The 13,613-nt window shown below is 42.7% G+C and overlaps 1 protein-coding gene across 1 annotated transcript in view; it reads left to right on the top strand.

Annotated features, from left to right (window-relative positions):
• vav3b (vav 3 guanine nucleotide exchange factor b) overlaps positions 1-13,613 on the top strand; it is a 96,824-nt gene that overhangs the window by 66,283 nt on the left and 16,928 nt on the right. Inside the window, exons 21-25 of the mRNA XM_073848953.1 lie at positions 16-81; positions 3,224-3,258; positions 3,390-3,506; positions 4,288-4,375; positions 5,009-5,117. Coding sequence (XP_073705054.1) covers positions 16-81; positions 3,224-3,258; positions 3,390-3,506; positions 4,288-4,375; positions 5,009-5,117 — 415 coding nt within the window. The remainder of the gene's footprint in view (positions 1-15; positions 82-3,223; positions 3,259-3,389; positions 3,507-4,287; positions 4,376-5,008; positions 5,118-13,613) is intronic.

Below are 13,613 nucleotides of genomic sequence, written 5' to 3'. Positions count from 1 at the left end.
CACACGTTCTGGCAGGGCAAAATCCTGACAACGCAAGAGACTGGCTTCTTTCCAAGTGATGCGGTCAGGCCCTGCCCATGTGTAAGTATGTATATTTGTATGACTTGCATAATCATTTTAATGCTGTTGATTTATATTTGTGGTTCTATATATACTGTAGTACATCGGCAGCCAGAAATTTTAGTTATGATTACTTTTTTTTTTTAAGATTCTCTCTTATGCTCACCAAGGCTGCATTTATTTGATTAGAAGCAGTAATATTGTGAAATAATATTACGTGAAATATATTATTGTAAAATAAGCTGAATTTTAAGCAGCCATTGTCATATTGTTCTTAAGAAATCATTCTAATATGTTAATTAGATTTTCAATTACTTATTAATATTGGTTCTTGTCAATGTTTGAAAATGTTTTTGCTGCTCAATATGTACATTAGTGAGATACAATTATTTTCACAAAGTAAAATATCTGCTTTGATACCTGTATACACCATATATAGGCATAATGTTTTGCTAAAAAATGTCTATTGACATGCCTGATAGTAAAGATATAATTATATTAAGATGTAGACAACATAGACTACTATTCAAAAGTGTTTTTTAACAAGTCTCTTCTGCTCACCAAGCCTGTATTTATTTGATCCAAAGTACAGCAAAAACAGTAACAGTAGCATTTAGAAATATTTTTACTATTCAAATGGTTTTCTATTTGAATATATTTTACAATGTAGTTTATTCCTGTGATCAAAGCTAAATTTTCAGCATTATTACTCCAGTTTTCAGTGTCACATGATCCTGCCACATGTTTTGCTGTTTAAGAAACAATTATTATTATTATTATTATTATTATCAATATTTAAAACAGTTGAGTACATTATTTTCCGTGTTCTTTTATGAATAGAAAGATCCAAAGATCAGCATTTATCTGAAATAAAAAGCTTTAGTAACATTATACATTATACCATTCAAAAGCTTGGAGTTAGTATTTTTTATTTTTTTTAATAAATTGTAGAAATTAATACTTTAATTTGGCAAGGATGCTTTAAATTGATCAAAAGTGATGACAAAGTCATTTATCATGTTACAAAAGATTTATATTTCAGATAAATCTACTGTTTTCAACATAATAATCACAATAATAAATGTTTTTTTAGCAGCAAATCAGAATATTAGAATGATTTTGGAATGATCATGTGACTAGAGTAATGAAAAAAATAGCTTTGAAATCACAGAAATACGTACATTTTAAAATACATTCAAATAAAAAACTGTTATTTTTAAATAGTACAAACATTTCAAATTTTTACTGTTTTTGCTGTACTTTGGATCAAATAAATGCAGGTTGGGTGAGCAGAAGATGCTTTTTTAAAAAAAAAACATTTAAAATCTTATTGTTCAAAAACTTTTTGAAACAGATTTTCTTTTATAAATGTAGATTCCAGTGTACAATTATATTTTTAGAATTAGAACTCTGTATTCATGGTGTGCATGGTTTACATCTATCTACAGTCGTGGCAAAAAGTTTTGAGAATTACATTAATATTGAAAAATTGGAAAAGTTGCTGCTTAAGTTTTTATAATAGCAATCTGCATAATCCAGAATGTTATGAAGAGTGATCAGATGAATTGCATAGTCCTTCTTTGCCATGAAAATTAACTTAATCCCAAAAAAAACTTTCCACTGCATTTCATTGCTGTCATTAAAGGACCTGCTGAGATCATTTCAGTAATCGTCTTGTTAACTCAGGTGAGAATGTTGACGAGCACAAGGCTGGAGATCATTATGTCAGGCTGATTGGGTTAGAATGGCAGACTTGACATGTTAAAAGGAGGGTGATGCTTGAAATCATTGTTCTTCCATTGTTAACCATGGTGACCTGCAAAGAAACACGTGCAGCCATCATTGCATTGCATAAAAATGGCTTCACAGGCAAGGATATTGTGGCTACTAAGACTGCACCTAAATCAACAATTTATAGGATCATCAAGAACTTCAAGGAAAGAGGTTCAATTCTTGTTAAGAAGGCTTCAGGGCGTCCAAGAAAGTCCAGTAAGCGCCAGGATCGTCTCCTAAAGAGGATTCAGCTGCGGGATCGGAGTGCCACCGGTGCAGAGCTTGCTCAGAAATGGCAACAGGCAGGTGTGAGCGCATCTGCACGCACAGTGAGGCCAAGACTTTTGGAAGATGGCCTGGTGTCAAGAAGGGCAGCAAAGAAGCCACTGCTCTCCAAAAAAAAACATCAGGGACAGATTGATTTTCTGCAAAAAGTATGGCGAATGGACTGCTGAGGACTGGGGCAAAGTCATATTCTCGGATGAAGCCTCTTTCCGATTGTTTGGGGCATCTGGAAAAAGGCTTGTCCGGAGAAGAAAAGGTGAGCGCTACCATCGGTCCTGTGTCATGCCAACAGTAAAGCATCCTGAGACCATTCATGTGTGGGGTTGCTTCTCATCCAAGGGAGTGGGCTCACTCACAATTTTGCCCAAAAACACAGCCATGAATAAAGAATGGTACCAAAACACCCTCCAACAGCAACTTCTTCCAACAATCCAACAACAGTTTGGTGAAGAACAATGCATTTTCCAGCATGGTGGAGCACTGTGCCATAAGGCAAAAGTGATAACTAAGTGGCTCGGGGACCAAAACTTTGAAATTTTGGGTCCATGGCCTGGAAACTCCCCAGATCTTAATCCCATTGAGAACTTGTGGTCAATCCTCAAGAGGCGGGTGGACAAACAAAAACCCACTAATTCTGACAAACTCCAAGAAGTGATTATGAAAGAATGGGTTGCTATCAGTCAGGATTTGGCCCAGAAGTTGATTGAGAGCATGTCCAGTCGAATTGCAGAGGTCCTGAAAAAGAAGGGCCAACACTGCAAATACTGACTCTTTGCATAAATGTCATGTAATTGTCGATAAAAGCCTTTGAAACGTATGAAGTGCTTGTAATTATATTTCAGTACATCACAGAAACAACTAAAACAAAGATCTAAATGCAGTTTAGCAGCAAACTTTGTGAAAACTAATATTTGTGTCATTCTCACAACTTTTGGCCACGACTGTAGATATATAGATATATTGATAGCTATAGATGTCAACTAAAGTCATTCAATTTCAGCATGAAACTTTATATCAAAATGTTTATATATAATGAAAAACATAAATGGATATAGCTTGTAGTGTATATATGTATGACATTGTTTATAATGTTTCTTATCCTCAGGTACCAAGAACAGTCGACTATTCAGCTCAACCCTGGTATGTCTCAACTATAACTGTTTAACCACATTATTCCAATATCCACATGACAGAAAATAACCTGCATGACTGTATGTGCAGAGTGTTATTGTTTTGGTTTTACCCACGTGCATGTTGGCTTGTGCGAGCAGGTTCGCCGGGCCCATAGAGAGGCACCACGCAGAGTCTGAGCTCATGGAGAGAGATAACAGTACCTACCTGGTGCGATACAGGAGCCGGGAGAGCAGAGAGTACGCTATCAGCATCAAGTATGTCTAGCTATTATCCTACTTTGTATATATGAGGCAGCGTGTTTTATTGCACATAAAATTGGCATGATGGATGGTTGTGAGGTCCTTGCACGAACGTCCTTTTGCGTGCAAGGCTTACATTTCTTCATGCATTTCCCTCTGTGCAACCCAATGCATTATGCATCATGGAATTTGCATACAACTTAATGTGTTGCATGGATGTGGTCAGTGAGTGATCACACCACATACTCACTATGGGCTTTAGAACATTTAATAATTGCGTCTGTGTGTCTCATGCTTAAACCAATTACAAGGTCACTGTCAAAATATTTTATTCTCTTTAAGCGGGGTTTTAGGTCCTCTGGGTATGTTGACCTGTGGTCAAAGACTGACAGCACTTTTCACATCCTTAGGTTATAGTTTGTTTTCTCCACAACAAACTCAGATTTGAAGTTTAAAAGGAATTGTGGTTTGTATATATCTGGTTCAAGGTTATAGGATAACCTACCACTGAACATTAGTTTTTCTCTAGCTCATGACATCTTTAGATCCATTATTTATAGGAGTGTATTTATAGAAACGATTCAGTAACATTCACTTCATTTTCTTTGGTGAACTATCCCTTTAACACTCACTTATTGCATGTTTTAGGCATTAAAAGTTTTTTAATTGCACATTTAGTATACACTTTATTAATTTGTCTTGACTTTCGTTTGTCAGAGCACTTCTTTTAGATGGCTGACACTCTTGAAGTATTGACAGTCTTTAAATTGTTACAGTATTTCTCTGCTATCTGCAGGTACAACAACGATGTAAAGCACATTAAGATCCTCACTAAGGAGGGCTGCTTCTACATTGCTGAAAGCAGGACATTCAAGACTGTATTAGTAAGTGGGTTTGAGTTGCACCGAAGCAGTGGTCTTCATCATCATTTGCTTAATTTATCATCACCATATGAATACATATGTAGGGTGCTATAATTTAGTGTCTCTAGCTGTGCTGCAGAGACCTGAGCTTTTTTTATCGGAAAACCAGAACATGTGCTGATCTGCATATTTCTGTATTTCATTAGCATAATTAATATTTTGAGCACAACTGTTAATCCATCAGAGTCATCAATACAACTGCAACCTTGTTACGTTTTTTTTAGATGGTTTTAAAATAATAAAGTTTTCCTAATAAAATATACTGTGGTGACAGCATGTACATCCATACCTGTATATCATGGTACTCTAGGGCATGTCAAAGAATACATAGTATTACCATGGTGCACATACATGAAACAATGTGTATTTTTTGTAAAAGCATCTATAACCAGTTGTAGCTGTTCCACTAAGACAAAATAATGCAGGGTTTCTCAGCTGCAGTTGTTGGAAAGGTAACAATAAATTAACTCATAAAAATGTGAAATTTAAGTAAATACAGGAGGACTTCAAGTTTTAGGTTAAAGGGGTTCAGCTGACAAAACATTTTGGGAATCTCTGAAATAAGCTTTTTAAAAGTGTGATGTTTCTGTCTAGGAACTGGTTGAGTATTACAAACAGCACTCTTTGAAAGAGGGCTTCCGTACTCTGGACACTAATCTGCAGGTGCCCTATAAGGAGCTTGGTACTGGACTCAGACCTGCTGGTGAGTATCGTACACCTTGTTTAGATTCACTCTGACTATATGATGACATTAGTTGCATATTCAGATAATATCCAGATGGGTTTTTAAAGTCTGAACAGCAAAAAACACATGAAATTCTTTTTGCAAATTTGATTCAAACCACATATGAAGGTGGTTTGAAATGCGATTCTAATCAGATTGATCCAGGTGCATTTCAGTCTGGATGCTCTGGCTCCTCAAATCGGATTTCAAATATTCTTTTGCATCACTCTTAATGGGACACACATTTGAAAATGTGTTTATAAAATGTTTAAACAAAGACATTTTCTTGTGCGACATAGGAGTTTTGCATTGCGACTCAACAGGGCGCTTGGAAATCGAGATGATGCACCTCTATTTTTTTGAAAATATTTTTTTAAAAATTATGTTTTGAAAGCCTCATAAAGTGGGTATGTCTGCGTCATTATCAAAGCAACCCATGCAGATAAGTTGGTTATGTCTGGAGACATTAACTGTCCCATTGACTGCCAAGTAAATAACAATGTCAAGGCCCAGAAAAGTATGAAAGACGTCGTTAAAATAGTCCATCTGTCATTAGTGGTTCAATCTAGAGGTCTGCACGGGACTGCTTTTCTAGTCCCGCTCCCGCCCACTCCCGCAAGGTTTTATTCCGCACCCACCCGCTCCCGCTATATATTCACGCTTTGTTCACCCGCTGCCGCTTAGAATAATTTTCTTCCCGACCCGACCGTTCCCGCTAAATTTAGTTCTCGTTTCCAGAATCTCACATTTAACCATTAGGAAACAATACCGGGTATATAAAACTTTTCACAATACATCCATTATATTTCCATGTTCCACTTTTAAGACGTAGCTATTATAGCCCTGCATTTCAGCCAGTCATAGATCAAATGGGCTGAAATTATATTTTAGACATTCAATGGTGATAAAAAAAATGCAGTGCTGGTGGAAACACGAGACCAGGCTACCATGAACATGATCAAGAGCGAAGTTAACGATCCTCCTCATCCATCTTGTCACGCGTCTTTAGAGAAAAATGCATCTTTACGGATTAGATACATAATAAAAGATTTTTTTGTTTTCGATTTGTTTTATTTCGTTAAGTACTAATTTAAAGCTTTCTACATATATATTTATCATGTCTGACAAAAAAAAAAAAAACAACGGTTAAATAGTTTCCACTGAAAAAAATTTAACTGATTGCGCTTGTGCCTCCATGACCTAAACGCGTTTTAGTTTCCACTCTCCGCAAAAACTATTGGACATGCGCCTAATAGCGAACATTTATATATTATTATCATTTCTATATATTATTTAAATCTATAGATTTTATTTTAGCCAATTCCTGATTTGAGAAGGCAAAGTCAAACATAGAGTAGGTCAACTTACTGTCTGCCGCCGGCCGCTTGAGTTACTTCAAGAAACAAAAAGCTTACGTTTAACGAACAAAAAATGCTCCAAACGTTTTTTTTTTTTCTAAATTAACTTAATAAAAAAGAAACGAAATTATAACCACTTTGTCATTTCATGCAAAACTGAACTATTTTAATTGCTAAAACAACTTATACTACTGTTTTGACAAAGAGGAAAAAAGACGGGCTCGGGTCCGGAGTTAACAACCACACTGTTTACGAAAAATCAGTCAGCATAACCTTATGAAGATTTTGGCACTCCAAACGTGGCTTTACACTCTGGAGTAACGCTGATAAACTGATAAACAGTTGCCCACAGAAAAAAACACCAGTAGTACCCCCACTTTCCGCGCCTATGAGACATTGCCAGTAAAATGCATGACTCTGAAAGCACTGGTCCATGAGTGCAGCGAGTGCATAACAGTTGAGCGCAGGCTGTAGCCTACAGGTGCTTGATAAGAATGAGTAAAGCGCAGATTTGCTGTTCAGAAAAGACGTCGGGAACGGATATTGTTACCGCCCGCTCCCATTCAAATTACACCAGAGTTACCGACCGCAACCGCTTTTATTTGGAAATTTATTCCCGCGCCGCAAGAAATCTGGTCGGGTCCCACAGACCTCTAGTTTAATATGAATTTTATGAAGCGACCAGAACACTTTTTGTATGCAAAGAAAACAAAAATATCAACTTTATTCATCAATTTGTCTCCTTCGTGTCACCGTAGCACCATTTTGGATAGTATTCCCTGAACGCAGACGGCGTACGCTGTTCTCTGTCTTTTCTAAGCTTATTTATGTTTTGATTTGAACTAAAATAGCGTATCTGCGTGACGCAGCTGACAGAGAACAGCGTACGATGTTTGCGTCCAGGTGATACTATCCAAAATGGCGCTACGGTGACGCGGAGGAGATGAATTGTTGAAGTCGTTGTTTTTGTTGCATACAAAAAGTATTTTTGTAGCTTCGTAAAATTATGGTTTAACTGATGGCAGATGGACTATTTTGATGACTCCTTTCATACTTTTCTGGGCCTTGACAGTGTTATTTACTTGGCAGTCAATGGGAAAGTTACAAACCTTCCGGTTTTCATCCAAATATTTTAAATTGTGTTCTGAAGATGAACAAAGCTTTAACGGGTTTGAAACGACATGAGGGTAAGTGATTAATTTCTTTAAGATTTGTGGCCGAGGTATGCATTTATGGGTTAAGCTGGTCATGTGCTGGTCCTAAGCGGGTTCTGAGCAGGAGCTAGTTGCTTAGGACCAGCACATGACCAGCTAAGAACAAAGTTAAATCAGCTCATGACCACCGAAGGTCCAGCTTAAAACAGCACCCATGCTTCAAAACATACATAACCAGCATATGCTGTTTTTTTTTTCAACAAGGAAAGAATAAAAGTTGTCAGAGTTTTAATGCCGCCAGTGGTTCATTTCAACTGGAAACTGCAGCGATTCATACATATAGGTATGTTTTTTTGAGTGAAGATATAGGCACATATTTCTAATGGGCATGGGTAGGAGCAACTAATTGTTGAAATGTAGTGAAGTAAAAAGTGTCATACTATGCTTTGGAATGTAATGAAGTAAAATTTTGCAGAGTACAGATACAAATGCAAGTACAAATATTAGCACAAGTACAAATACATTACTACTGGCCACTAGTAATATAATGCATTATTGTACGCACTGCAGTAATTTATACACAAACATACAAAAACGTTCCTCTGTAGATTATTAGCTTTTAGCAGAACTGATTTGTTGCCAAAATAGAAAGACATGCAAATGTGACGGCACATTTGTACCGTCAATACGATTTCAAGAGTTACAGCCAGTTGCGTAAGAACACCAGGGCATCCAGCAGCATGAGTGTCTACTAGCAGCCAACAGTACAGTGACCTGTCGACCTTCAGCGATTAAAATCACCGTCAGTGTGAAAGGGTCTTCAGACAGCTTCTTTTTTAATGCAAGGAGGCATAGCTGGCTCTCAGGATGTGTTTTTAACTGGAGACTAGCGTATGTGTCCTGACACCTCTCCGACTCTTTTGATTAAATATAGAGGTTGGGTGAAATCATAGAGTGTGCATATACACGTGTTGCTTTTATAGTGTATAAACGTATATGTTTACTTCAGCTTTCATTGCCCAAGATGGCTCCTCAAAGAGACAGACAGATGCTGTGAAGCGAGTCGTACGTACTCAGCACCTGGCAGCAGGAAAATGGCTGTTTGTGTCTGGCTCTGCAGCCGCTGCTTCAGGCGACGCGGCGAGAGAGAGGACTCGGCTAAACAAGACGCCAGCACTGCGCTCAAGTAGCACTGGCAATCTCTCTGACATGACATGACAGTTTGCTTTGAGTTACAGGAAAAAGCCATGATGGATGCTAAGCTCCCCCTCACCTGTAGGGACTTGGCTGCTTTTCTCTCTCACAGCTAAGAGAAAAAAACAGTCCCTGCATTGAGAAATAAAAGGGCAACTAGTGGAGACACAGAAAGTCAGCTTTATTGAACAGAGAGAGACGTGTCACGTAGAAAAAGGCTTAGCGAACGAGTACGGCTTGGCTGATAGAAAGAACAGGATAGTGGGGATTGTGAATTGGGGATTTCGCTGTTCTATTTGTCCTTTTTTCTTTAGCATCTTCGGCTTGTTAGAGGTGTTTATGTTCGACTGCCACTCTCAGTGACGCATCCTTTCACAAACCTCAGCAGAAAATCCGGGCCCCTGATGAATCCTGGGACAGAGCTCTCGCTGATGTGCCCCAAACCAAAACACACACAAATACGCTGACAGATCATTCGGTGTGTGGGCGCTGACACGTCTGCAGGCGTCAAGTGTATGGTAAACACGTTGAACACAAAGGGAGATATCAGGGTTGTGTTTGATAAGCTAATGTGAGGAATGTTATTTACTAGACAGATATCGCATCGGTTTTAGCTCTGACTAAAGATATCGAAAGTGTGATTGGCTGCATGATTTCTTCAGGTGATTTCTGAGTGACAGTGTCACAGGCAAAAGTAGTTGGATCATCGCCCACTGCTTCGTTTCCCCCAAAGGAGATGCAAAGCAGGCAGGCAAACATATTGTGGATTTGACGTTTGCTAGTTTACATATTAGAAAGTCCTGGATGCTCAGATGGGCGTTCAGATGGTAACAGGACTCGCGCTCTGTATGAACGCTATCACAGCTGTGTCAGTGACAGGGCCAGGAGCACACACTTGTGTGTTTTTTGGCAAAAGCTATAGCAGAACACCTAGAGAAAATAGTGTACAGTTCAAAAAAATCTTGACACTTACAGAAATAGGTTGCCTGTGTCATTTTCCACTTGTATGATGTTTTTTTTTTTTTTTAACAGTGTCCCAGTTGCTTCTGCCCATAAAATGTAGTATGTGGTTCATGAAAGTAGTACTAGTCTTTTCTGTCATCATTTATTCACCCTCATGTCATTCTGGACCTGCATGACTTTCTTTTTTCTGTTGAACATCAAAAAAGATATTTTGAGAAATGTGTTTTTGCCCATATGGGCGCAAGGTTAATTTAGTTTTGTTTTTTTTTTAATTCGTTTTATTTTAGTATAGTTTTCAAATTTGCAATAAAACTTAGTTTAGTTTTTATTAGTTTCATTAACAATTTTGTTAGTTCTCTTACGAGAGGTCTCTCCTACTGCGTAGCTTACGCTAGGGGAAAATCCTTTCCGCGAGAGATATTGAAGCCAAAAAATTATCCTTAATTTTGTATTAATGTAAAACGCGTTGCCGCGGTGAGCAGACATAGGCGAGGCGTATTGCGTGCCTATTGGCTGCTCCGCAGCAACTGCAGCACCTATCGAGCGAGGCTTGGCGCGATGCCAGCTCCAATGAGTGCATTTCGCGCCTGATACGTCATCTCCCGCCGAAAGTGGCATGATCCCAGCCTATAAATATCGCTCGCAGATAGCTACACTCTGATTTTTTCATCCTTCACGCGACGCCTTCGCATCGCTGGAGCTGGAGAAGAAGCCGCCGTCGACTGGAAGCTCATCAGCGGGACGAGTCTGAAGCTGCTGGCTACGCCGCCTTCCTGCCTTCCTGCTGCGCTTTCCGGCGCTCATATCCTTTACTTGCTATCCTTACTAAAAGAGCAGCGTCTTTTTAAAGATGCCGTCTTGCGACTCATGCGGAGTTGCACTCAGTGACGGGGACCGCCACGCCGTGTGCGTTTCCTGCCTGGGAGAAGACCACGCTGTGATGGCGCTCGCCGAGGGAGGATGCCCTCAGTGCGAGTCTCTGGCCATGGCGACTCTGAGGACTCGCCTGGCCTTCTTTTCACAGCCTGCTCCGAAGCCTGCTGCGGCGCCACGCCGTAAAAAGCGCCGTGCCCAGAGGCTGCCGGAATCGTCCTCCAGCCGTCAAAGCTCGCCGGCGCGCCTGCTAGCTTCACCTATCTTCACCTTCTCGGGGCCGGATTTGGAGCAGCCGCTGTCAGCCGCTGCCCCCGCCGAAGGCGCCGTTGAGGGGTGTGGAATGGAGGAGGAGGAGGACTCCTGTTCGCTGGCAGCGTCAGGCAGTGAGGATTGGGCGAACTCTGTGGACGTCGCCCCCCCGCTCACGCCCCACCCAGCGCGAGAGCCTCGATAGAGTCAGAGCTCGTGAGGATTTTAACTCAAGCCACGGCGAGCCTGGGCTTGGAGTGGTCCTCACCGGAGCAGCCTGCTCACAACCGGCTGGACGGCCGGTTCCTGCCGAAAGGAGAGCGGACGTCGCAAGCAAAGCCCGCCCCTTTCCTTCCCGAACTCCACCAGGAGCTTGCAAAGTCTTGGGGCGCCCCCTACTCAGCGAGAGTGCGCCCATCCTCCTCCCCGGCGTTCTCTGTGGTTGACGGCGCCGAGAGTAGAGGATACCTGGCTATTCCTCCTGTGGAAGAGGCGATAGCGGCCCACTTATGCCCGCCCTCTGCTGGACGGCGTGCTAAGCCGGCGCTTCCGTCAAAAGCCTGCAGACAAACATCGAGTCTTCTCCACCGAGCCTTCGCCGCGGCGGGACAGGCCGCCTCAGCGCTGCACACGATGGCCACGCTGCAGATCTTCCAGGCAGACCTTCTCCAAAAACTGGACGAGGAAGGCCCTGACGCGATCTGCGTGCCGGATTTGAGGAGCGCCACGGACCTCGCTCTCCGTGCCACCAAATCGGCAGCTCAGGCTATCGGACGCAACATGGCGGCGCTGACGGTGACAGAAAGGCACTTGTGGCTCACGCTCTCAGAGATGGCGGAGTCCGAGCGCACAGCCTTTCTCGACGCGCCGTTTTCGACGACGGGTCTGTTCGGCGCTTCCCTGAAGGACTTCACTGAGAGGTTTGCTGAGGTTCAGAAGACTTCTCAGGCGATGAAGCACTTCCTACCTAAGCGGTCTAGCTCCGCCGGTCGCCCAAAGCCGCCAGCGCAGAGCTCTAGACCCCAGCATCAGCCTGCTGCAGCCGTCTCTCAACGCCACCAGACGCAGGGAGCGAGACCTCATTCACGCTCTGCAGGTCGCCGCCACGGAGAGCGTGCTCAGAGGCCCAAGGTTGAGCTGAAACCTAATCCTCCGAAACAGGCCTAGCACAGCTAGGAAAACGCCGGTGCGCGAGTCCCGCGGCTGCCAGACTCCCACCAAAAGTATTCGCTCGCTCAGCTCCAGGAAATGTGGCTGTTCCAGCATTATCCGCAGTCATCAGGCCGGCGCTACATATAAGCACATCTTGTCATACAAGCCCCGCGCTCATAAAGTCGACCCAAATCGACTGCGCTTCGCATGTGGTATATGTGCCCACCCCAGAGTGCCCACACATATTACATCAGGCAGGTCTTACGGTTTCTGTAAAAATGAAACCGGACGACGCCCCGTCTACGCCACTAAAAGCTGCATCGAGTGTGTTAAATGTGCCCGTTACCACGCAACCACATATACACACAGAGATAGCAGTCCCCGCGGTCAGCGTACCCCGAGCCTTGCATGTCACAGACACCGAAGCGGCTCCGTTAGTAACAGATCGGAGCGCGCTTCGCACCCACCCCCTCGCATTACATGCAGATGCATGGGAAAAACTCCCAGGGGTCTCAAAATGGGTGCTGGACATTATAAAGAGAGGCTATTCGCTCCAGTTTCGACGACGCCCTCGCCGTTACACGGCGCGCGTCGAGACCACGATAAAGGCAGATGCAGCACACCTGCTACGAGCCGAAGTGACCACATTATTGAGCAAAGGTGTCATAGAACCCCTGTCTCAAGGTCAGAGCGAAGGAGGGCTGTACAGCAAATACTTTCTGATACCGAAAAAAGGTGGAGGAGTCAGGCCCATACTAGATCTAAGGCAACTGAACAAAGCGCTAGTGAAGCGAAAGTTCAGAATGCTCACAACCAGGAAAATCCTCACACAAGTGTGCCAAGGAGACTGGTTTGTGTCAGTGGATCTGAAAGACGCGTATTTTCAAATACAGATAGCGTCGCGTCACAGGCGATTTTTGAGATTCGCCTTCGAGGGCCAAGCTTATCAGTACACAGTCCTGCCATTCGGTTTGTCCCTAGCACCCCGTACATTTACGAAGTGCATGGACGCAGCGCTCGCCCCGCTCAGACAGAAAGGCGTGCGAATACTGAATTATTTGGACGATTGGCTGATTTTAGCGCAATCTCACTCAATGCTCAGGGAACACACGACCATGTTACTCGATCACCTCGAGAACTTGGGTTTGAAAGTCAATTGGGAGAAAAGCTCGCTGAACCCCAGCCAGAATATCTCCTTCCTGGGCATAGAATTGGACTCGCTGTCAATGACAGCGAAGCTTTCGTCAGTGCGCGCGCTGAACATTCAGAGCGCAGTGAGCGCGCTCTGCCGCAGCAAGTCTGCCCCGCTCAAGACCTTTCAAAGAGTATTAGGTCTTATGGCTTCAGCATCATCAGTTCTACAGTTAGGGGTGCTTCGCATGCGCCCACTGCAGTTCTGGCTGAAAGCGCGCGTGCCGCGCCGAGCGTGGGCGTCCGGTCGACTCCGTCTCACGATCAATCAGAGTTGCGTTACAGCCCTGATGCCGTGGAGAGCAGCCGACTGGTACCGAAAAGGTGTCACTCTAGAG

This window comes from Garra rufa, chromosome 10 (genome assembly GCF_049309525.1).
Source record: "Garra rufa chromosome 10, GarRuf1.0, whole genome shotgun sequence".
NCBI classification, from domain to species: domain Eukaryota; kingdom Metazoa; phylum Chordata; class Actinopteri; order Cypriniformes; family Cyprinidae; genus Garra; species Garra rufa.
Note: the sequence above shows the minus strand (reverse complement) of the source record. Positions and strands in the feature narration are given on the sequence as shown.